This window comes from Thermobia domestica, chromosome 3 (assembly GCF_964235325.1).
Source record: "Thermobia domestica chromosome 3, izTheDome1.hap1.1, whole genome shotgun sequence".
NCBI lineage: Eukaryota > Metazoa > Arthropoda > Insecta > Zygentoma > Lepismatidae > Thermobia > Thermobia domestica.
In genome coordinates, this window is record NC_137456.1 from 189,492,471 (window position 1) to 189,517,977 (window position 25,507).

The 25,507-nt window shown below is 38.4% G+C and overlaps 1 protein-coding gene across 2 annotated transcripts in view; it reads left to right on the forward strand.

Annotated features, from left to right (window-relative positions):
• Positions 1-25,507, forward strand: part of Atox1 (Antioxidant 1 copper chaperone) — a 68,206-nt gene that overhangs the window by 25,567 nt on the left and 17,132 nt on the right. For both annotated transcript variants that reach the window (XM_081752070.1, XM_081752069.1), the window contains one exon: positions 6,531-6,606. In XM_081752070.1, coding sequence (XP_081608196.1) covers positions 6,531-6,606 — 76 coding nt within the window. The remainder of the gene's footprint in view (positions 1-6,530; positions 6,607-25,507) is intronic.

Genomic DNA, 25,507 nt, shown 5'->3' on the forward strand with positions numbered 1-25,507 from the left:
ATATATATATATATATATATATATGACGCACTTCCCCCATTAAAACAATTAATGGGACTAGGAGAAGTGTGAAGGTTAATAAAAATAATATCCATTAGTGCAATTCTTCTCTGATATATAATAAGTATCTGCTGTTATCCCATTTTGCGTCAAGACGACCTGAGATTAGGATCTCATAAATATATTATAGGAATAACGAAATCCTTCTAAATATTCATTCCGTTACAGTTGAAGATGATACCTGTATTATCTGATTATATCTCGTAGAAAAATGCGTAGTCTAGCCTATCCCTAGAAATACAATATGAGTCTGTAATTACAATACATTTCTTACAATATAAGTGCCTAAAATGCTTACAGTAATGCTTATGACATAAATGATGTTGCTGCCAGCGAAGAGTCAATGTGTGTACTGAAGAAAGTTTTTCTTGGTTTCTCAATACTCGAAGTAAGCGTGTGTGTGGGGAAGGTGGGACTGTGACCCATTTGTAGTGCGCTACCTCTGGTGCGTAGCAAGGTGGAAAAAAGATTTGTAAAATTTTTTTTATCTAAATCGATATATTTTTTTTATTATTTAAAACAATTTTCTCCTTGTATAATAAAATTCGCGCAACTGAACATTAGGAATTAGTGAAAAAAACATTAGGAATTAGTATTAAATGTTAAGTATGCCATTTGAGCAAAAGTATTGGGGTTGAAGTGTGAATTAATCCCCAATCGTTAACTATTTCAATCCCAAACAGTGTTTCTTAAGCATTAAGGAAAACGTATAGCAATATTTATCAAATATGACACTTTCTCTTCACAAAAGTTACTGGTATTTGGCAGGGACATATTTTTAAAAACTCGGAAGTAGTTTACGGCACGAAATACGTATTCAAATATCTAGGATCAATAATAACAGAGGAAAATCATATTATGAAGAAATTAAATGTCGACTAAAATAAGGGAATTTGTGGTATTATTCAGATCAAAATTTCTTGTCGTCGCGAGTTATGTCGAGGAATTTGAAGTTTAAAATATAGAAAACGATAATCATGCCTGCTGTTTTGTATGGTTGCGAAACATGCTCGCTTACTCTGTGGGAAGAACATGGACTAAAATAAACTATTTGAGAACAAGATCCTGAGACGAATATTCGAACCCAAGAGGTACGGGAATAGGGAATGGCGGAAACTTTATAACGAGGAACTGCATAATTTATACGGTTTGCTGAACATTGTTACGGTCATCAAATCTAGGAAGCTTAGGTGGGCAGGGCATGTAGCTAGGATGGAAGAAAGTAGAAACGCTTGACTGGAAGACCAATCGGAAAATGACCGTTAGGAAGACCTAGGCGCAGATAGGAGGACAATATTAAGATGGATCTCGCAGAAATAGGAATAAAAACTAGAAACTGGATCCAGTTGGCCAAGGATAGAAGTCAGTGGAGAGCTCTTGTGAACGCGGCATTGAACTTCCGGGTTCCATAGACCATAGAGTTAGTTAGTTTCTGGTTAATACGTAAAATTCGCCTAAAGTTATAAAATCTAAAAAAAAAAAAATAAAATAAGCTTCGGAGAGAGGATCGGACCCCTCTAAATATGCCCCTATTATCTGCGAACAAAGAGACGCGCACACAAAAGAATTTTCGTCTTTAGTGTCCATGATGATTTCTCCATTGGAATAGTTAACGATTTAAAAATCGTATGTTGCGAAGAGAAGAAAGCAGGATTCCCCCGTTATTCGTTCAAAACGGGATTTTTCCTAGTCATCCTCTGCATGACAGTCGTTTTCATTACTGTGCTATACATACATTTGAGTCTCATTGTATTATAATTATCATCTTCCTTAATCGAAATAATAGAATAGAAACTGGATTTTACTTATTTTCAGTTGTGATTCAAATAAACGATTTTTACTAAAAAGAAATTAAGTGATTTAAAACTTGCTCTAAATCATGATTTAAATCAATCCACCCTTATGCGTAGGGTTTCTGGTTCGATCCCGGCCAATAAGTTTGTGGAAACATCATTCACTTGCCTTAGTACTCCGTCTCCGTTAGCATACAGGACGTAAATGTGGGACGTTAAACTAAAATATTTAATTTCATTTCAAACATTGTCAGTCGTTTTTATAAAATGATCACATTTTATGAATATTTGTTTTTTCATATAGAAAATGTGCTGCGATGTACACTCATGTCCAAAATGATTGTCGCATATCTATAACTACTTTCTTGTAAGAATATAATTTGATAATGATTTTACAGAGTACTTTTAATACAGATACTATGTGTATAAGCGGGAAATGTATATTTGTGGTAAATTTCATACGAAAAGAATTATAAATACGAAAATTAGAATGAGTAAAACAAAATGTTGCTAAATGGGCAAGAAAGTTTTATTTTCGCTATATTGTTCTCATTTACTGCTTTATTGACATGGAATTTTCCACATAAATGTCTTTGGCGATTATACACAAATATTGTAAGAAATACCGAGCGAATTCCTTATCAAATTATATTCCTACAACAACATATTTATAGAGATGCGGCAATAATTTTGGACATGAGTGTACATAGGAGTCCTAGCAATTCCGTTTTGATAAGAGGATTGGATGAATATTGGCGGATTTTCTCATAGATTGCAAGTGTGGCGAACTCACTTTGATTAAAACACTGAAGACCGTAAACTTTGATGCAAATCAAACACAGAATATCTAAGAAAATTGAAGTGACACATGGTAATTGTGGTTTCCTTGTAAACCTAGGTTTGAGTTACCAACATATTGAAATTAAATAAAACCTATGGCCCGTTGACTAGGTGACTATCTCTGATTTTTTTGAAGAAAAAAAATATATATATTTGGTAACCCTGTTGGAGATATGAAACCTGCAAAGAGGTTTTTCCCAGAAAAAAATGTCTTCGAGTTATGGGCTAATGAAATTCGGACGAAAATCACTATTTTTAATAAGAAAGTGGATGAGCAAAATCTTGAAAGACACGTAATTCAGTAACTACTTGTGATAATTGGATGATTCTTTTTTTATTTAGAAGTCCTCAAATTACATTTGTCGTTCTGATATAAAAAACTCGAATTGCAGTCCAACAAGAGTATTTTGTAAACACCGGAAAACTTAGTAAAAAAGTAAACTGCAAGAATTTTGACATTTATTTTCCGTATGAAAGAATGAGAGAATAACCGTATTATTGTGACACAATATAATACTCCTTCTGGGATCCCTATAGATAATTTTGTTTCCCATCTACGATGGCACATGGGTGAGAAAACGTGAGTGAAAGCATGATAAAACGTCATTTTCGCCTGAAATTAGGACGGATTTTCTCCAAAAGGCCATTCTTAAAAAATCTGAAAATCTGCCTGAACGATCTTTCATTGTTCCCTATGTGAATCATGCAAAAAGAAATAGAGATATTTGTGTATTAAATTTTTCGCAAATTTTTAAAATATTGTGTTGCACAGGGGTCGGGTATGCAACCACGCTTGGCGTGTTAGTTCTTTTTCTTTTTTAATTTTCATCTAAATGCCAAATGGGATCTGTTCCAGTGCGTTTGATGTACTGCAAAACACTTGCATCATACTTAGGTACATGTTGCGCAATACTATACAACTACTCCAGTATCATGGTTGCATACATTACAGGCGCCAATGCTATGCGTGGTTGCATACCCGGCCCCTGTGCAACACAATATTTTAAAAATTTACGAAAAATTTAATACAAAAATATCTCCATTTCTGTTTGCATGATTCACATAGGGAACAATCGAAGATCGTTCGGGCAGATTTTCAGATTTTTTAAGAATGGCCTTTTGGAGAAAATCCGCCCAAATTTCAGGCGAAAATGACATTTTATCATACTTTCACTCACGTTTTCTCTTCCATGTGCCATCGTAGATGGGAAACAAAATTATCTATAGGGATCCCAGAAGGAGTATTATATTGTGTCACAATAATACGGTTATTCTCTCATTCTTTCATACGGAAAATAAATGTCAAAATTCTTGCATTTTACTTTTTTAGTAAGTTTTCCGGTGTTTACAAAATACTCTTGTTGGACTGTAATTCGTGCTTTTTATATCAGAACCTCAAATGTAATCTGAGCACTTTTAAATAAAAAAAGAATCATCCAATTATCACAAGTAGTTACTGAACTACGTGTCTTTCAAGATTATGCTCATTCACTTTTGTATTACAAATAGTCATTTTCGTCCGAATTTCGTTAGCCCATAACTCGAAGACAAATTTTTTTTCTGGGAAAATCCTCTTTGCAGGATTTCATATCTCCAACAGGACTACCAAATATACTTTTTTCAAAAAAATCAGAGATGGTCACCTGGCCCCCCCTGTCTGAATGGAGATGGAATGGGCCATATAATAATAGTGACTGTACAGCAAGGAGTTTTCTTGTTTATAATTACGTGAGAAAAAAGTTAATTTTGATTTCTTGGTGCCACTATGTCCGGAAAGACATTTACCTTCTTTTTGTTCATCTAAGAGAAAGAGAAGGGATTTCACTGTTTCTCGTTCTTTTGATTTTCTCATATGAAATGAAGAAAGATCGTAAATTGTGTTTTTTCTTTAAATAAATAGTACAGTCATCGCAAAAAAGAATAATAGTAATAATAAATAAATAAATAAAATAATTATAGAACTATCCAGCGGTTACATGACCACAAAGGAATAGAAAATGATATTAAAGGATTTGTATGTACTAAATAGGAGGAGTGTTCAAAAACGGAACCTTTGATCAGCAAAAATACATTTATTCAGATAACGTACAGTAACTCTACTGTTCTTCAAATTACTTTCTTTGGGAATGCATACACCTATCCTAGCATTTCTGCCTCATCTGGGGTGCATTTTTAAAAGTAGTATTGAGCTGGGCCTGCGTATTCCGTATAATGTCTTTCCTGAAATCAAATTGAGTTACTTTCAGCTTTACTTTCAACTTTGGGAAAAGTGAAAATCCACACAGAGCCGTGTTGTACGAATAGGGAGCCTTACGAACTACGAAAATGTTGTTGGTAAGAAGGCATGGGCAGTGGCATTATCGTGATAGGCCTGCCTTACCGCTGCCTTGCATCATACAACACCACGAAGGCGATGAAGAACCTCCTGCTTGTATTTCTTAGTAATGACTTCCCTTGTGGTGCGTACTCGTGATTCGTTACCTCATGGGAGTCGAAGAAAACCAGAGTATCACCTTGGCATTTCGAACTAGCCTTACTTTTTGTCCCTGAAATGATGGAGGTTTCCATTATGAGACTTGTATATTTGTTTTTGATGGATTGATTTTTAGCTTAGCGTCCCTTGAAGAAGCAATGTTATGTGAGACGCTAAGTGGTTAGCCATGAGTAGCTCATCCTCGTTTTTGAGTTATAGCCATAAATGTTCTCATCACTATTGATTACAATGATAAGGAAGTTGGAGTCATTTTGTACATTGTCTAATGTGTTCCTTGCGATGTCCAATCGAAGTTTTCTGTTTCGTTGTTAGCAGTTTCGGTATTAATTTCGCGGACATTCGTGAAACCCAAATGCTATGTCAAAAGTGAATGTACCGATCCATGGGTAACTGCTACCTCGATCGCAAGTTCCCGGATTGTGATGATGATTCTGCATGGCTAAAGTCCTCACTTGCTCCATAACAGTTACATTTTCTGCTTCTTGAGCCCTTATCTAAACATGGTTCTCTGACGTGCGGCCATCTTTCTACCTGTTATACCTTTCCTTGATCCGTGAGATTTTCATTGCATCGTCTCCGAACGCCAGTTAGATCTTGGAATGTTCTCAACTTCTCTTTTTTGCCAAGCTTTCGACAAAACATACACGCCACTCTGGTCGTTCCGTGATTTGACACAAATTGCAAATCCGAGCAGCTCTCACTATACATCTGCGTTGAAACGTACTTTCTGTGAGCAAGCAATTATTCACACGCAGGCTTAGAATGTTCCTTACACATCTCCACCGACGGATGGCGCCCGTATTTCCTTAGTTTCAGAGCGAAAAGTAAGATTTGATATTTTTGTAACACCTCGTATGTTCTATTACTTTTGAACCAGCTGAGATTCTAATATAATAGCAATTACCTTCAATTCCTAACGTTAGTTGTAGTTTCACATTTTAGTAATTCATTTTAGTAATTGTATTTATTTTAGTTATTCCATTTAGTAATTATTTGCATTTTAGTAATTCCTTTTATTTTCAGAAGGTATAATGGAAAATTATGTATTATTAGTTAAGAAATATACATGCAAAAACAATCAACAGAAAATAGAAATACTTCCGTATTTGTAATGTATTATCTTCCTCACGCTTTTGTGCAGTATTGTGTCTTCACGATGAATTATCTATTGTTATATTTCAAATTTTGGGGTGCAACACATTTTACTTAATTCAATTAAAATTGCAATCTTTATTTATTTGAAATTACGAGCTCTAAATTCTCATTGTCAAATCAATGTTGAAGTTACATTTTAATTTTTATTTCTTTCAGTTCACTAACAGTTATGTATTATTATTTTGCAGATCCACGAATTTGAGGTTGAGATGACCTGTGAAGGTTGTTCGAATGCCGTCAAGAGAGTTTTAGGAAAACTAGATGGTATGTTATGTAATTATACTCTCGTACTAGTACGTTTTCTGTCTTAGCAACAGAAGGAGCTTTTAAAGAGGTACATTATTATTTGTGGGTAAATCTGTATCAAATCAACCAGTGATGGTTGCTGACAAAGTTCATTATATTTTTTATAATTTTTGTACACATAGTCGTACTATATTTAAAGTGGAAAACAAGCATTTATTCCAGGGATGCAAATAACCACTCGCCCGGGGCGAGTGGTTCGTCGGTGCTGGCGAGTCTTTAATATCACTATTAAAATACCGAAGGTTTTATATGATTTCTGCTGTGGGATGTAAGCTAGTAGCTTTACTCTTGGGCTAGGTAAAATTTTGTTGCTTATTTTTATTCACTACTTACAAGGAAGGTTCACGCAGTGGCTCCGCTGAGATCCGAACGAGACAATTATGTTTGCATTTGATATGTTATAACTAGATGAATCCCAGAGTTATACGTGCCACCGGGCGGAATATTATGAGTTACAACAAAATTTGCAATGTAAGAACTATAAAAAAAATTACCTGGCAGAATAGTTTGAATTAAGTCATTTGTTCGGAAACGGTTGGATAAGAGGAAAACTTGGCCAACACATATCCCATCATTTTCAACGGCAAACTTTTTGGGCTGAAAAACTTTGTCCCAGGGTCCCACGCAGGGTCCTAGACGGGATCCAATTCAAAATTTTCAAATAGCAAATGGTGTTAAGTGGCACATCATTTGAAAGCTGTTGTAAAATGAAAGAAAATGCAGCAAGTCTCGACTCTCTATAACAACCCTGTGCAAAATGGCGAAGGGTCAAAGTGTAAACAAAAACTTAATTGAAAAGTCCATAGTCACCCCTATAAATTGGAAACGGTGAGACAAATGTGAAAATAGGAAAGGAAGTATGACATTAGGGTGGGTCGTTTTGCCACTTTTTTTTCGGAACGAAATGTAATACCTGGCAAAAGTGGCCCACCCACATGGACATTACAGGTATAGATTTTTTTTCAAATCAGATAATATCTTCTGTGAGAACTATTGCCTCAAAGTTTCAAAATTTCACTGAAAATTACAAAAAATACCAAAATTGTTCATTATTTTTAGTTATGTTAAAGTAAACATATTTTTGGATTTATACATGCCAGATGCTATGAAAACTGATATTCAAGTCTCAAAATGCCAGTTATATGCCCCTGCAGTGGGATAGGGGTGTCTCCTCTGGGGCCGGCAAAGAGGGCAAATTCAGTACAATTAAGCGTTTCTACAACTATTTTCGTCTTTTCCTTTTCCTTCTACTGGTGGTTCATAGTGGTAGCAGAGTTGTTATTTTTCACCATGACACTCCCACCCCTCCACCTCACAATACTACAACGCCCTTCTGTCCCGATCTGCGTAACTCAGCGTCAGTATCAGGAACAAGTCGGATACGCTTCAAAGTGGGTGCCATTTCTCAAGCGCTATATTTGGTTACTGTTGCCTTCAGCTTATACGAATTGGCCGTTACAGATAATAGTTTGCTAAACACTATTTTCACAGAAAATTCTGTATTTCTTTCTTTTCTTTTTTTTTTCAAAAAAAAGTCAATATTATTTATTATATCACAAGAATGACTTCAGTGACAATGAAGCAGACCTTGAAGACAAAGCAGAGGAAAGCTCTTCTGAGGAAGAGACCAAATCCAGAGACAGAACATCTAAACCGAAGCTAGAGTTGACTGAAACTGCTATGATTGCTCAGAGATACAATGCCAGCGAAAGTGCTGCGGCACATATAACATCAACTGTGCTTCCGGCAGCTTTAAAGGCTGGAATTATAACTTCTCAACAATCTAGCAACATAACTCTGCTTTAATTGTGGACAGGAGCAAAATAAGGCGTGCGAAAATTAAAATTGCTCAGAATTTAAAAGAAAGTTCTAGAAATGATGACCCCATTAAAAGCCTATACTTTGATGGTCAAAGGGCAGACACTAAAACACACGCAGGCATCGTTAGAGAAGAGCACTTATCACTTGTGGCTGAATCTAACTCTCAATACGTTGGTGACCTGACACCATCCTCTGACTCTGGCCATGACGAGACCACGGTTATTTTCGAGTACATCATGAACCAAATCGAAGGTGGCTTTGATGACGTTGAGGTTCTTGGGTGTGATGGAACAAACACTAACACTGGTTGGAAGGGAGGTATTCGTCAAAAATTAAAGAAACTAACAGGCTATTTGTCTCTTGCATTTTAATGAACTGCCTTTCCGAGATCTCTTCACGCATATTGGTGCTAATTCAAGCCTCTATTCCCATAGTCCCATATACACAGGTCTCATAGGTTCAAAACTATCTGACTGTGAAAAGCTTCCAGTGGTGTCATTCAAACCAATAAAATGTGACTTACCTCATCATAGTCAGAAGAGCTCAGAAAACTCAGTAAAGACCTGAGATACTTATCTCAAGTCTTCAATTGCTAATGGTCCTTGTCACGTCTTTGAGGCCATTCATAGGTCTAGATACTTACCAAATGAATACCAGGCTGTAATCCGTTCATCCATTCACACGAATGTATTTCTCACACTCCCAGAGAATGTTCTTTTCACCATGATGACTGATGGTCTACTTGCTGTCCGACAAGATGATTTACATAAGATTTTTAGTGCTCGAAAACACGAAGCAGAGAATCTTCATAACACTATTAGATATAACATCATTCCCAGACTGAATTTTGAGGCGAAAGATTACACTGAAATGATCTTTTGGGAAAGCACTCATGTTTCAATAACTGTACCACCAGTTCTAAGAACGGTATCAAACAAATAGCTCATGGACAAACTTTCACTTTCTGACAACACTGTGCCAGAATATTCCTCCACCGTCTATCCATGCCACACGGTGGCAGTAGAACGGATAGTGAAATTAGTCACTGAAGCAGCCTCTCGAGTATGTGGTAGTGATGCTAGGGACGGGATCATCAGGTCAATCTTACTTTCTAGGCAAGCTGTGTCTAAATTTCAATCAAAGTCCCAATTTGTGACAATTTTTCCTGACAGTGACGAATTGGATTAGTTCATCCGTCCCTATGTAGGGTTAGTTGGTTGGATAGGGCTGGCGCAGGAGCCCTAGGTACAGCCACCTCCACGTGGTAGACTCTGGGATGGTTGGACAGACTATATGACCAGGTGAGCGAGGACCTGCACAACCGCTTAACTATACTGAATTTGTCCCCTTTTCTGGCCCCAGAGGAGGCATCCCTATCCACCTCCAAGGGCACATAACTGGCATTTTTATACCTGAATGTCAGTTTTCTAAGCAACTGACATGTATTTAACCAAAAAAAATGTTTACTTTAACATAACTAAAATTCATGAAGAACTTTGGTATTTTTTTCTAATTTTCAGTGAAATTTTGAAACTTTGAGGCAATAGTTCTCACAGAAGATATTATCCGATTTGAAAAAAAATCTATACCTGTAATGTCCATGTGGGTTGTCCACTTTTGCCAGGTATTACATTTCGTTCCGAAAAGAAAGTGGTAAAACGCTGCACCCTAGTATGACATTATTTTCAAAGTACAACAATTTAAGTTAAAGCGTCTTGTCCCAGGGTGCCCACAGAGTCCCAGGTGGGGTCCAACTAAAAAGTTTCAAATGGTAAGAGAGGTTAAGAAGCTCATCGTTTGCAAGATCTTGTTAAATGAAAGTAGATGGAGCAAGTCTTGACTTTCTACAACAACCATGTCCAAAATTGCGGTGAGTCAAAATGTAAACAAAAGCTTAATTGAAAATCTATGGCCACCTTGAATCCAAGTTGGCCGCTTAAAACCTATAACAAAAGGATAAGCATACCAAACTGCTGAAGCTAGGAAAACAAATTTGGCATTAATGTTGATTAGTAAGTGACTAAAATATGCAAAATGTTCAAAAACGCGACATCTTGAGTTCAAAATGCCGCACTATGTATCGAACGCATATCCAGCTCACATTACTGGTGTTGGAGAAACCAACGTTTATGGTTAATAGCAGATATCCACAAAATATGAAAGAGTATAATCTGTAATCCAATATGGCTGCCAGCGTGAAAAATGAGTTTGTATATAAATATGTTATTTCTTGGAATACCGTGACCAAACTAACAAAGTTTGACGAGGCTCGATGTACTGAAATAATTTACACATGTTTGGTACTACTCGCTAATCTTGCAAATGTTTTTTTTTTTTTTTATTTGGTATTGCTTGAAATATTGCGATCAAACCGGCGAATGATATACAAATGTAACCATCACGAATACGTTACAATAGATCCCCAACCTACTGGTGCAGCAAGTTCTTTCTGTATGAACTACGTATAACAAAATTAGAAAAATACCCGAAGGTATTCAACTTTTGTTTAGCATTTATAAGTAGGAAGTCCGAGTTGAGAGAACCGTGACGAATGTGCATTAAGAACAAAACATATATGTGTTGTTACCGAATGAAATAATTGTTGAAGTGAATCGAAATTCAATTGTTCTTTAGTCTTCCTATTATTTCTAAATACGAAATAGAGGAAAATAGAGATTTAGATTTGTACTGTTATGAATGACATAGGTTTTAATCGGCCATCTTGGATTCAAGGTGGCCATAGTTTTTCAATTAAGCTTTTGTTTACATTTTGACCCGCCGCATTTTTGGACAGGGTTGTCGTAGAAAGTCAAGACTTGCTCCATCTACTTTCATTTAACAAGATCTTGCAAACGATGAGCTTCTTAACCTATCTTACAATTTGAAACTTTTTAGTTGAACCCCACCTGGGACCCTGTGGGCACCCTGGGACAAGACGCTTTAACTTAAATTGTTGTACTTTGAAAATAATGCCACACTCCCTTTCCTATTTTCATAATTGTCTCACCGTTTCCGATTTATAGGGGTGACCATGGACTTTTCAATTAACTTTTTGTTTACATTTTGACCCCCCGCCATTTTGCACAGGGTTGTCGTAGAGAGTCGAGACTTGCTGCATATTCTTTCATTTTACAATGATGTGCCACTTAACCCCCCTTGCAATTTAACAAATTTTGAGTTGGACCCCGTCTGGGACCCTGCGAGGACCCTGGGGCAAACTTTTTTATCCGACAAAGTGTGTTCTTGAAAATTATGTCACACGTATTGTCCGAGTTTTCCATTCACCCAACCGTTTCCGAACAAATGACTCGGTTCAAACTATTCTGCCAGCTTTGTAGCTTTTATATTACAAAATATGTTGTAACTCACGACATTCCGCCCGGTGGCACGTATAACTTTGGGATTCGTCTAGTTATAACATATCAAATGCAAACACAATTGTCTCGTTCGGATCTCAGCGGAGCCACTGCGTGACCCTTCCTTGTTAGATGTTCAGTATTTTACTTATGCAGCTATTTTGTACACGCATGTAGCCTTTTGCACTTTACAAAGATTTCTGGTGAACGTTGTAGCTGCGTTATTTTTTATTTTGATTTCAAACAAAAATCATTTGAAACAAAATAAAATAATATTTTATAATAAATCCTAAATATATGTGCAGTTTACATTTAATCCTACAACATTGCAAATACCATAAAGAAAATTGTTCAAAGTTAGTTGGGGAAACGCAAATTGTCATTTCTAAAAGTAAGTTCTTTTTAAATAACTCACCGTTAGTTGTTTTCTAGATATTAGAGTTCAAGTAATTGCGAGACTTGTACAGTGAAACCTCTACTAACGGACACCTCTATAAAGCGGACACCTCCCGTAACGGACATATTTTGTAATCCCCAAACATTGCAATAGGAAAAAACATATTGGCAAACCTCTCTAAAGTGGACACTCTCTAGTACGGACACGGTCAGTCTTTTCTGTCTTTTGTAGGTATTATTTACCTCCGTATTACAGACACTTTCTCTAGAAACAAGTTAAAAAGTATAGTAAAAATTCATTTTTTTTTTTTTTTTTCATATATGTGTCACCAAGGAAGCAATGTGACATTTAGCTTCCTCAACTGTCTGCTCAGCAACCCAGATGAAGCGTCTCTGTTTAGCAACACTTTCATGTCCTTTGCATGCATCCCACTCCCACCCAAGCTATCTTAGACACAAAAGTGATTGACAGTTGCCCGACATTTGGGATGACATGTTATGCTACTGTCTCCTCTTGAATCTCTGACCAAGCAAAAGACAAGTTTCGTATTTTTTGCCCGCGGGTATGCATATTGTCTCAAAAAAGACACTTCTGGACTGCAATTAACCCACAAATTAAAGCGACATACTGAAAACGTAGTAAGTAGTGATAAGTGTAAACTATAGCATCTTATTTCAATGTTGTGCCTCGAACATTGAGTATTGGATGGCGGAGGATAATGCAGGTATCGTAACATTTTGGTAATATTCGTAAATACACGATTCATACAAAAATATTTTTGTTCTAATTACATATCACTTTGATTACTAATTTACGTAAGAAAATATTGAAACCTCTTTAAGGCGGACACCTCTCTATAGCGGACAGTTTTTTATTCCCCACGGCTGTCCGCTTTAGAGAGGTTTCACTGTAATTACAACTACCAAGAGCTATTGCTGCACTGGTACAGAGGCAAAGGAAGACAATAATTAAGATCAGTTTCCACGAATATGCCATTTTACACAGTGTTGCGAACTTCACTAGTGTGTATATCATATCTTCCGAACAGTTTGAAAGATCAGATTGGTGTAAACTGCATAATACTTTCCATATGCAAAGCAAATCAGTAGTTAGACTTGGTACTTATATGAACATTTTCTCAAAATTGAGCATTTTGAAAAGCCAAATTTTCAAACAACAGTAATTTCTCATTTATTCAAAATATGCCATAGTATGATCCTGATATGCAGCGCTAACATGCTTCAGAGAGAGGCAGTACTTGCGCATAGTGTAAGTAGATGAACACTTTCTGGATCATCTGGACATCGTCTCCAACCAATGTAGACATATCGGCTGGTAATCCAAGGCGGGTTCACTCAGGAGCAAGACGAAGATATTCCACAAGAAGGTGGAGAATGGTCAGGAATGGACCACAATGAGTGCAGGACGGCGGGTTCTGCCTACGTAAGAGGTCAGATGACTATACCCGATACGCAGGCGTGAAAATCATCGTTCTTCCACCGTGAAGGATAAAACCTCGTGGTCCAAGAACCAACTTGAGGCTTGACAGAGTGCAATTTATTCTGAAGGTGCTCGTTTCAGTTTGTCTGCCAGTGCTGAAGGAGACCACAGTCCATTACAGGACGAAGATCGAAGGATGGTAAGGTAGGGCACGGACATGAATGTAGTAGCGCAAAAGCAGGCAGTCCAGACGATGTGAAACAGATGGTTCATGAGATTGAACATAGAGACTATGAATAGGGCTGGTTCGGAAGGTTCTAACTGCCTAACGAAGGCCAAGATTATGAACAGTATCCAGATGACGGAGGATGGAAGGTCGAGCAGAACCATATGCAACACAGCCATAATCCTGTTGTGAGCGGAGGAGACTACGATATAGACGCAGCATCACCACACGGTCAGAACGCCACGAAAGGTGAGGCACCAAACGTAGTAATTTCATGCAGCGGAGACAGCGGTACTTCAGGTCTCGAATATGAGCAGCCCAGGTAAGTCTTCTGTCACACTCCACGAACATGATCCACATAGAACAGTCGAGATCAACCAAGGAACAGCTCAGGATCATAGGCACAGTGACGAAGGCGACAAAAATGTACGCAGTGTGCTTTGGTGAGAGAAAAGCTGAAACCAGTAGTGGAAGACCGTTGGTGAAGGCAGTTGAGCGCTAACTGTAATTGTCGAGTACGGAGAGCAATGAGCGACAGTAGATCGTAGGCATCCACAGAAAGCAGCCCATGAACAAAAGGGGAGGACTGTAACATCATACTATTCACTGCTACAACAAACAAAGTAACACTCAACACACTGGCCTATAGAACTCCATTCTCCTTTGGAAATTGATCAGAAAGAGTAGCTTCAAGCTTGACTCTAGAATGACGTTTTTGGGGACATTTCTTGATTATCAGAGCCAATTGGCCACGTAAGCCCCAGATATGCGGTTGCTGTAAAATGCTGTAACGCCAACCAGTGTCGTAGGCCTTTTAGAGAGCAAAGAAAATTGCTATTACGTGTTCTTGATACCGAAAGGCATTCTGGATACCACTTTCAAGATACACCAGATGGTCAGTGTTTGAACGAAAACGTTGAAAGCTACGCTGGAGATTAGAAATGAGGCCATTGTCTTCAAGAAACCAAACTAAGCGTCTATTGATTATCTTCAAACATTAACACAGACAGCTAGTTAAGGCAATTGGGCTCTAGCTTACACTCGACATGGCAGCTTTGGCAATCTTCAAAATACAAATAATGTATGCTTCAGGTCAGGCAGCAGGGAAGGAGTCTTCAAGCCAGATACGATTGTATATTTCAGGAAGATGCCGGAGCATAGCATATCAGATGCCATGATGGGCAAGTGCCGTGTCCTTCGTAGAATCCAAAACAGCAGCGGTAAAAGCATATTATAAGGTTCAGCGTTCCGAAAACGGAACTGAAGTGGCACAGTTCCGTGCGTTGTTTCTGAGTGAGGAACTGCCGAGTAGTGAGTAAAACTGGAGATATCTGCGAAATGACGTCCTAGTTCAGCAACAATTCTGTCCTGATCAGAGCAGGAAGCGCATCAGAGGAAACATGATCCTGCGACGACGAATCTGCGACCAGACGGCTGTCATGGAACTGTCAGCAGTAAGAGAGGAAACGTAAGTGCATCAGCTATGACGTTTAGCTTGCTTAATCAGATACCGAGCGCGAGCACGAAGGAGACGAAATTGAGCCATATTATGATCTGTAGCAGCACGATGAAAAGTACGGAGTGCTCGACGTTGGGCCAGAATATTGTCGCGAATCTCCACAGACCACCAAGGAACGTTGCGTTTACCATGGGAACCAACATAGATGGGAATAGTCATCTGCACCTGCCACTATACTCTGCTGAAAGGGCTCACAATGATCGTCAAGAGAAAAACGGGGTTCGAGAGTGAATTGGAAAGTTGAAGAAAAACGACCCCAGTCACTTTACGTAGAGTGTAGGCAGTGAAAGGAGCGGAAGTCCATTGACAATGAAGTCCAAATGAGAGTAGGTACCAGTACACTTTCCATCCGTCTCAGTTACTGAGGTAGAGGCTTTCAAAATTTGGATGATTGTAATGCTGGAGATTTTGTCACCAAAAGCTAATGTAGTATTGTATATTTTTGATTAACATATAGAATTGAAATTTGTGATGTTCTGACCTAGTGCCATTTAAAAATTATAACTTTGGATTAACAACACTGTCTACCTCTTAGTACCCCGAGATATTTCAAAGTCTTTGTCCCTGTTGATGTTTACTTCGTACAGAATTGAGAGCTCTTCTTATCACTTAGCTTAGAAGTTAGACACTTGTCTCAATTAACTTACGAAACTCATAAACATATTTCAAAACAACACCAACACTATTTGAGCAGTTATTTCTAACCCTCGAAATAATAAAAAAAAAAAAAAGAAGTTCGTATTAACCTATGGTTAAAATGTTTAGTTTCAAAGCTAGAGCTGTCCAAAAATGTGGAAAAGGTACAATGCAACACGCGTTGATTGGAAGAAAAATAAAAAACGGCTGTCCATATCAGCGTAAAGAAAAACACATATTCCATCCAAAAATACGTATTTCAGCTATGTATAGTGTATCCGTAAGTGATTATCTTCACGACGCCAGACATGCTCCCAACAGAAATCTCAGGTACGCTCTGCCCTAAAGTTGGGTCCAAAGAGGCAAAAGGTAAGCTTTGACAGCACTTAATACGGAATACGTCAACAGGAAGTCGGAAGTATAAGGAATGCCAACTCGACGATTACTCGTGTTCGGATTAACGCATGCTGCGTTGTGTTGTTCCACAGTGTATATTTATTTATTTAACACGTATAAGCGTCTAATAGTACCGACCATGCGTTATTCCGAATATGAGGAACTGTGGAACTAGCGATAAGTAACACTTTCGACTTGTCGCTAACACATTCCGTATTCACTGCTGTCAAGGCTTAATTTTTGCCTGCTTTGGACCCATCTTTAAATCAAAGCTTATCTGACAGTTGTGTTATGAGCGTGACTGGGCATTTCTCACGTTTCTTTTAAATAATTTATCTCTCGTTTTGTCTAGTGTTTCTCTGTTTTCATATTGGTTTTATGCTTGTCATGGCATTTCCTTCCTTTTATCTTCTTTTCTCCACAGTCATATTCAGTACTAATTATGGGCTGCCCCACGTGTGTTCACCTATTGCCGAGCTGCACCAGCAGAGAAGAATAACATATCATTGTGTGCTACCCAGTCCTTGTGTTTATGTATCGAGTTTGCACATTTCTTAAATCCTATGGCAGTTTAATTTGTAAGTGAACTGTTACTTTTTGCCTGTTTTCGACTTCGCTTTTCATTTTTATTTTATGAGATAATATACTTTTATTATTGCGTATTTCTTATCTTTTACTGTCAGAGAACGGTCCAAAAGACCTCGCTATCGACGCACCCAACCTAACTCTCTCAATCAACCATGCACGACCCACTGTTAATCAGCCCTTTTCTTCTTTTTGACAACGAGTGTACCCATTTGCGGCTATACTCCCTTCGACATACAAGTAATACGGCTCATCTAACTTCGGTAGAAGTAATTCGGGATCTTTGGCTAATTCTTCCTTTAGTTTTTCTAAGGTTTGTTCGTGGTTTTCTTCCTATTTAAATTCTCCATTTCGCTTCAACAAATCTGTAAGGGAGAAACTATCATCGCCATATTTGGTATCCGAAAATGGAAAAAGAAGAAAAATCTCAAGATTGCTTGAAGCTGTTTTACATTCTTAGGCTTCTTTATCTGCTGCGCCATCTTAAATTTCTCTGGAGCACAAGTAATTCTTCCGGGTGTAATAGTATATCCCAAAAATTCTATCTTCTGCGTAAAAATAACTGCTTTATCCGGGTTAAGTGTAAGACCGGCTTCATGAATTCTTAACATTTCTTCGAGCGTTTCCATTTACTTATCGGGTGTTTGTCCTCCGATTACGATATCATCGTAAAATGATATAACCTTAGTATAATATAGCTCCCTTAACACTATTTGCATTAAACGGGCTAGAACAAATGGGCAGTTACACAATCCATACACTCTACGGATGTACTGATAAGTCCCTAAGTGACTTAGTGATAATCTGTATATGGTTGACTTTCTTCGTCTAACTCGATCTGTGCAAAGCATACGAAAGATCAACATAGGCAGAAAAAATCATACTTACTAAGTGTGTAAGCGCTTCCATTACACTCGGCAAACCACAGCTTTCCCTCTCCGTCATTTCGTTAACTATTCTGCTATCCAAACTGATCTTATAACTACCATCTTTTTTCTTATGTAAAATAGGGCAGCTCACGTACGGAGTACTCGCCTTTTTTATAATTGTCTTTTTCCATTTGTTTTAATACTTTTTCCGTTATCTGTCTTTTCGTTATAGACATAGGTTTAAGCTGGAAGGAAAAGGATTTTGGATACTCAACATTTATATGATGCTTTATAAAACGAGTTACTCGTGGCTTATCAGAAAAAACGTTATTATGTTTTCCCAAAATAATTTTCATCTTATTTTTTCTCTGTGGGTCTAAACTAACCTTCCTAACATTTTTTTTCTATCAGCTGGTTGGAGGCATTCTCAGTGGTAGCATAAGGGACGTGCACCTCCCCTCCTTCCTCTCGGGGCTTGTCAAGCTCACACACAGCCATCCCTCCGTTCTCAATACACCACCCTTGGAGAGAATTAAACAAAACAATCTTAGACCTCGCTAGGGAGTCGTGGCTCGTTATTATTGGTTTCAGAACGTTAGAAACCACGTGGAACCTCTGCCTTATTTTATGGCCCTAAAGTTCCAACATCTACCAGCACATTTTCTTCAGAAGTCGATGAACCGCTCGCCAAACTTAAATACAATGGGTCTTTTTTACTTTTACCCCCTTCATTCTTCACAAATTTTCTTTCTTTTCGTCTATAATACTGACTCCCAGAATCACAGAATAGGTGTACCTCCCGTTCCAATGTTGTCGCTTTAATTAAAGGTTCGGATTTCCATCCCTAAATTCCATTTGTTGCTTTCGATGCAATAAAAAATAATTCCTTCTTTTTACTGCCCCAAATTTTTTGTCTTCATTTTTCGCAGCTTGAGTTTTACTGCTTCCAGACTCACAACGAACATTGTTATTCCTCACAGTTGTTTTTGACCTTGGCGAACTTTCAGAATTTCTACTCTGTCCTCGGAAATAATAAATCTCGTAAGATACGTCCCGTTATTGAAACACCATGAATTACTAGCAAGGTAAAGATTTATCCCTGCTTCAACTAAGAAATCAGCACCAAGCACAAATTCGATTGAAGGATTAGAAAGCACGTAAAACTTACGAGTAAATTTTCTCGTTTTAATGAAGAAAGTCGGCATTACCACAAGCCTACACTTAGCTTCACCAGTAGCTAACAAACTTATTTCATATACTTTTTTCGACTTGGCTCCTTTTTCTATATAGATAATCTATTTCCTTGCGGTCCTAGTATCAATCAAAGATATAAACGATCCAGAGTCAAGGTAAGAGTCTTAAATCTAACCGTCAAATCTCCCAGAGAGATAAGGAGGTGCGTTTTTTCCACTAGCTAACTTCGTGGGAAACCGAGTGACAGTAGCTGCAATATTTTCTTTTTTCCTGTGGTTCTCAACCTTTTTCTTGCTTTTGTGTCCAACTCTACTTTTGCCCTCTTGCTTACTTTCTTTCTTTTTCACTCGTTTCCTACTAAAATAAGCTGGATTTAAAGCTTGCGGCTAATCGGGGGAACTGACTTAGTATCAATTTCTCTACTGCTCACAGCAGCCATTTGAGTAGTTTCACCCTTTTCTGCACTATATTGCTTAGCATAATTGTAATCCTCCAATAAATATGCTTGAATTTTCAAGTCATGTTCTTGCAGCTCCCTTAAGTTAGCAAATTCTCTTTCGTGAAGAAACTGTTTACACCTTGCGCGCGCCTTACTCACAATTTTAGCTATCTGATCTGCTTCCTCAATAGGGTTCTTTGAACGAGAGAAAAGCAAAGCCATTGCTCTAATAAATTTTGAGAACAATTCATCCCGTTTCTGAATTCGCGTTGCCAACTGAGCTTCGATCCGGCTCTCATAATTAATGCTAAAATATTCTTGCAACAAGCTGTGCCTGAATGGTGCAAAATCTGTAAATTTCGACTTGAAATTAAACCATCTACTCGGATCTCCAACTAACCCATTTGGAATAGCTCTTTCAAGCATTTCATTCATTGTAATATTTTTGCACTTGGCAAAATAAGTCAAATCATCGAGAAAATGATAAGGGTTTTCGGATGCATCACCCGAGAATTTCGGCAACGCCAGTTTAATTTCGTGTAAACTATATTTACAATTTCTAGGATCATTTATTCGCTTGATTTCCCTCTCTGGGCTTTCGAATTTCATCAATGATTTGTTCAATTCCTACACCATCCTCCAAACCTATCCCCAATGCGGTTTTTAACAAATCAAAGTTAGGTGTATTTTCCGTTTCCTCCTGCGACTGTTTGTTGATGTCATTTAATTTTCTATTCCGGACGACGAGCCTCACTTTTTGCAAGTTAAGAAAGCATAAACTGAACGAAAACTTCCCCCAGTATGTAAGTTATACTTAAAATTTGATGTTTATATATTCTTTTATATCAGGAAATAATTTCTCTCATAAATCACAATTCTTTTTTTTACTTCCAATGCAAATTATCACATAGGAATCGCTAAACACAATCCTCCTTAAATTATATATATATACCTACGACTAAGATATAAGCTTGTAATTTGTCTAGGTAAGTTCATATCAAAGAAAATCAAATGAAAGATGAGTAATTAAACATTTATTTCTCAATTAAAAACACTAATTTCAGGATGTGATTGATTGGCTAATTTCATAGGACGCCACTCCGTCCCTATATATATTCAAAATTTCCCTGTTGGCCTTCGCCAATAATTAATGGAGAAAGAAAGGAGCACGCTAACTCTCTATAAATCCTAATTTCGTTAAATATTCAAATATTCTCTAATCAATCAGGGTCCTGTGGCAATACGGGTTACAGTAAACATACAACTCTGGTCCGTATTCCTTACATTTCAAAGACTGGACCTTGACTCACAGGACACAGTCTGGCGTACTTTTGGTTTGGAGACACTGAAATATGTCTACCGTAAGGAATATAATTTAGGATAGGTTGGTCTTTGGTTTAGGTTAGTCGGCCTTCGCTCCTGGCCCAGAAGAAGTTCCTTGCATTCAAGAAATGAGAAGTTAGGTAAAAACTCACTCTTACACTTTCCTACATGAAAGTTGCAGTGAGAAATTCTAAACATTAACAGCACCTATAAATGCTGAAATTTAATGTTAAAGGGAAACGAACCCTAAACGCTTATGGATTCCAGCAGAGGATTCCTCCACCACTAGGATAGAATCAGAAACCTAAGCCTGTTCAAGGCCACAGACCCCCATAGACAGCTTATATGCTATCATCCCTACAAAAAATTAATCCAAGTGGCCTTCGTTCAGGCGTAGGATTAGTTTCTAAATACAGCTGTTAAAATTTCCTAATTCTCAATCTTGGAAGAACTAACTGACGGACAAAGCCCATTCGCTTCATCAGGAATCTGTGATGCAACGGACACGCTCATCCGATTACATACAGATCTACTAAAAAGGACAATCTCTACAGCACTGTTCACTTTCAGCAATGAGATGGCTGCCCGAGACCTTATCCGTAGGACTCGTGTAAATGCACAGCATCGAACAATAGAGCAGACTGCTTTTTAATATGTTTTGACCTGCATTAAAAAACTACAGTAAAATTCCCTTAAAAAATTCAGCGCCAGCGAGCTTGGTTGTAAAATTACTGAGAGCGGGGAGGCGGAATACAATGGCATTCCATTTGACTAGCCTCTCGTCAGGCTTCTAAAAGCTAAAACTAAGATGTGAAAAATTAACTTACGAGACTAGCTAACCGGAAAAGAATATGATTTGAATGTTCTTAAAGATGATAACTCTAATACAACACAAATAAATAAACAATTATACTAATAAATATATATAATATGGATAAATATGTTCCAGGCCTAGAAAGCTACCTTATAATTAAACACAATATTTTTAAGAATAATATTTAATATACAGCTTGAATATCTAATCAAATACTTACAGCAAGGTCGCAAGATATAACTTGCACTTCCCGTAGAGGTATTCCTGCTACGCCACTGGATATTGAAGCATCCATAAGACACATGATTTGGTCATTTTTTGTTTGTTTGTTAGAAGTGTATACGTGCACTACGAGCCGAGAAAAATGCCTGTGACCGGTGCTCTGATGCACCCTGTATATATACACAGGATGTTTAATAAGTAATGGTCATAAATTAAACCGTAGATAGTACACGCCAAAACTAACAAAAAAGTCTTAGTAAACATGTGTACGCAAACGCTTCGTAACGGAGATAGGGCCTGTTGAAAGTGTGGGAAAATGAAGTTTAGAGACGAATATCTCAAAAAGTATGAATTGGAAAGAGGGCGGTCCAATGAATGATTATCGAAGTCAGACCTGCGCTATGCAGAAATGCATGGTTAATAACTGCAATGCGTGTGCAATGGATTCCCCAAAGAAACGGAGGGATTCCCTGAAAATTGTCCAAGGAAAGGGCGCTGGAGATGAACATCGAGGGCGAGTCTATCCACCAGTAATTGATAAGTCGTGGTACCAGTTCGAAAGCTCGAAAAGATACAAAATGGCGGACAATGTTTACGTGCCGTGTGTGGTTGCATAACCAGCAGGAAATGAGAGAGGCAATCGAAGAAAGGTGGTGGGGCATGTTGTTAACTACTTCAGAGCACATTCCTAAGACGAATGCACATGTACAGAATAGTCCCTTACTGCACGAATACCACGGTAAACAAACGATGCGCGAAAATGAATGGCATGGCCGAAAGGAACACTGGTAGAACATGCAAGCCAGCTGGAAATACTGAATCGGGGTTGCAACAAACGCTGAACTCACCTTGTGTGCATGATGTTGCGGGTTCAAATCCGCTGAAATGCCCACTGAATACAGTGGTTCTGATCGCAGATTTTCCAAATCGTAGGTCCGGTCCTTCGAAGCTCCTAAGCTCGTTCAAAGCAATAACAACTCAATCAATCGAGCGCCTGTAGGTTGCTCATTATTTGGTTCATTCCCTGTACGTACAGTTCTTGTCAATCAACTGGTAAGCCAGAAAATATGGAATGGAAGAACACTACATTGTTTCGATTACAGACGTGAATTGGAAACACGCTTGCATTTCCACGTTTGTTTATTGTGTTGCCCAAAGGGTTCTGCTACAGGTCTACATGCTTTCGTCGCTTGGAAGAATGATTCAGAGTGTAGAGGTTCGTTGTCTTCACTTGCCTTTCTCGTCTACAGTGAATGTAGTAGTTCTGTGTGTTGAAGAGGTGCGCGTGCCTTTACGGTGTTGTGGATGTATTTACTTCACCGTATTGCGGGGAACAGTATAATAGTTTCAGTAGTGTTGCAAAGCCACGGGGATACTATTGTGCAGTGTTAATTAGTACTATTAGTGTGTTGCTAAATTATTGTTTACCTTGCCATTGATACAATGCACAGTAATATTGAGTATGCTGACATGCACTTTATGTACGGCAAAGTAAACGAGAATGCGGTAGAAAAAATGAAATGAAATCTTTAAGTTTAACGTCCCACGATTATGCCGGTTAGGCTAAAGGAGGCGGTAATAATGAGAAATGTGTGAAATGGTGGAATGATGAAAGTGGGAGGAAACGGGAGAACCCCGAGAAAACCCACGAGTACGGTGTCTGTCCACCACAAAGTCCACACGGCGCGAGCTGAAATCGAACCAGGGACACGGGGAATGCGGTAGAGCCCGCTAGGTTATATCGCGAGACTTTCCCTTCGAGACAGCAACCAGACCGAACAACATTTTCATCAGAATACATTAGCGGCTACGAGAACATGGGAGCTTTACACATTGTTCCAGACCGGCAAGGCCAAGGACAGTACGTACCCCTGAATTAGAAGAACGCGTGCTACAGGCAGTGGACGAAAACCCAAGAACGAGCACAAGACGTGTGGGACTTGCCGAACGCGTATCCAATGCTCTCGTATGGCACATTCTCCATGAACAGCAGTTGTACCCATATCATCTGCAACGTATCCAACCTGACCCCCATAGACTTTCCGGCGAGAATGCAGTTTTGTCAGTGGCTTCGCAGACAAATTACTGACAATCCTCATTTCACTGATGTCCTGTTTACTGATAAAGCACAGTTCACCCGGGATGGCATTATAAATTTTCACATTTCTCATGTATGGGCCCGTGCGAATCCATATGTAATAGTGGAGGTAGGACATCAGCGTAGGTTTTCCTTAAATGTGTGGGTAGGACTCTTAGGTGATCAGCTCGTAGGACCATTCTTTCTTCCTAATGCATTAACTGGGATCTCATATTAGCGATTTCTCCAATACGATTTGCCGCTTCTACTCGAAGATATACCTCTTGATAGGCGTCAGCGACTGTGGTTTATACAGTCTATACATGATGGAGCGCCAACACATTTCTTTAACCGTGCAGAGAATATTTAAATGCCTGATTCGGATGAAAGTGGATTGGACGTGGGGGGTCCTATTGCTTGGTCACCGCGCTCCCCGGACCTAAATCCTTTAGATTTCTTTCTCTGTGGCCATGTGAAATCGCAAGTTTATTCTACCCCTGTTGCAACATTAGAAGACATTCGAGAATGGGTGGAACAATGTGGCGGACATATTCAATAGGATGCCGAAATGTTATCACGAGTACGTGGATCTTTGCGAAGACGAGTACGAGAACGCATTCGCATGAATGGACGACATTTCCAACATTAACTTTAATGATAGAGGTAAGTTAATTTCTCATACATCTCTTCCGTGGTTACACATCTGGGTATTTACTGTTTACCTTATGATTAATACTGTACACATTACCAACATGACTATTTCTGTTTGTTGATATGGACAAACACGACATGTCCATCATATTTTGCTTGTTGTAATACACTTACGCGTTCAACATACGGAATGTTTCAGATACGCCTCCCACACACTCGAATGTTGTCATGCTTTTCCCATTGCAATCCAGTTTGCGGATATTCTTTACGTTAACTGCTTAGCACATAATGCTTCATCAGTGCCTTGCATACCGTTTGATTTACCTAAGTGCTATCACACTTGTACGTATGCATTAGTTGTCGGAATTCTTCCTGGAGCCATTTACAACGTACATCACCACATTTCGATTGCCTCTCTTATTTCCTGCTGGTTATGCAATCACACATGGCATTATATATATAGGGTGGATTGAATTCGGTTAATATTTTGGTGGGCTAACAAAACATGGTGCTCCGTGGCGTCCTGATAGTGAGAAATAAAAGAATTGTGCATTTAAGTACTCTCTAGGGTGGCCAACTTTGAATAGATGGATAATTACAGCCAGATATGGAGTACATATACGCATTCTCAACTAGTACCTGCGTACAGGTTGCAGACAACGTCAGATCGGAGCTCTATCCAGTTACAAACTAAAATGTGTTAAAAGTAATTCATTCCAGATTCGTGTGTAGATCACAACGTTATCATTCAATGTTTTCAATCACTACCACAGTGTAGAGTGTAGTGTTATAAAATTTTCGGAGATTTTGAACCTGTTGGTATAAATGCTTTTTTCGGTTTCTTTCCGGGAAAATTGGAAAAATTTAGGAAATTAGAAAAATCTTTGTGCTAGT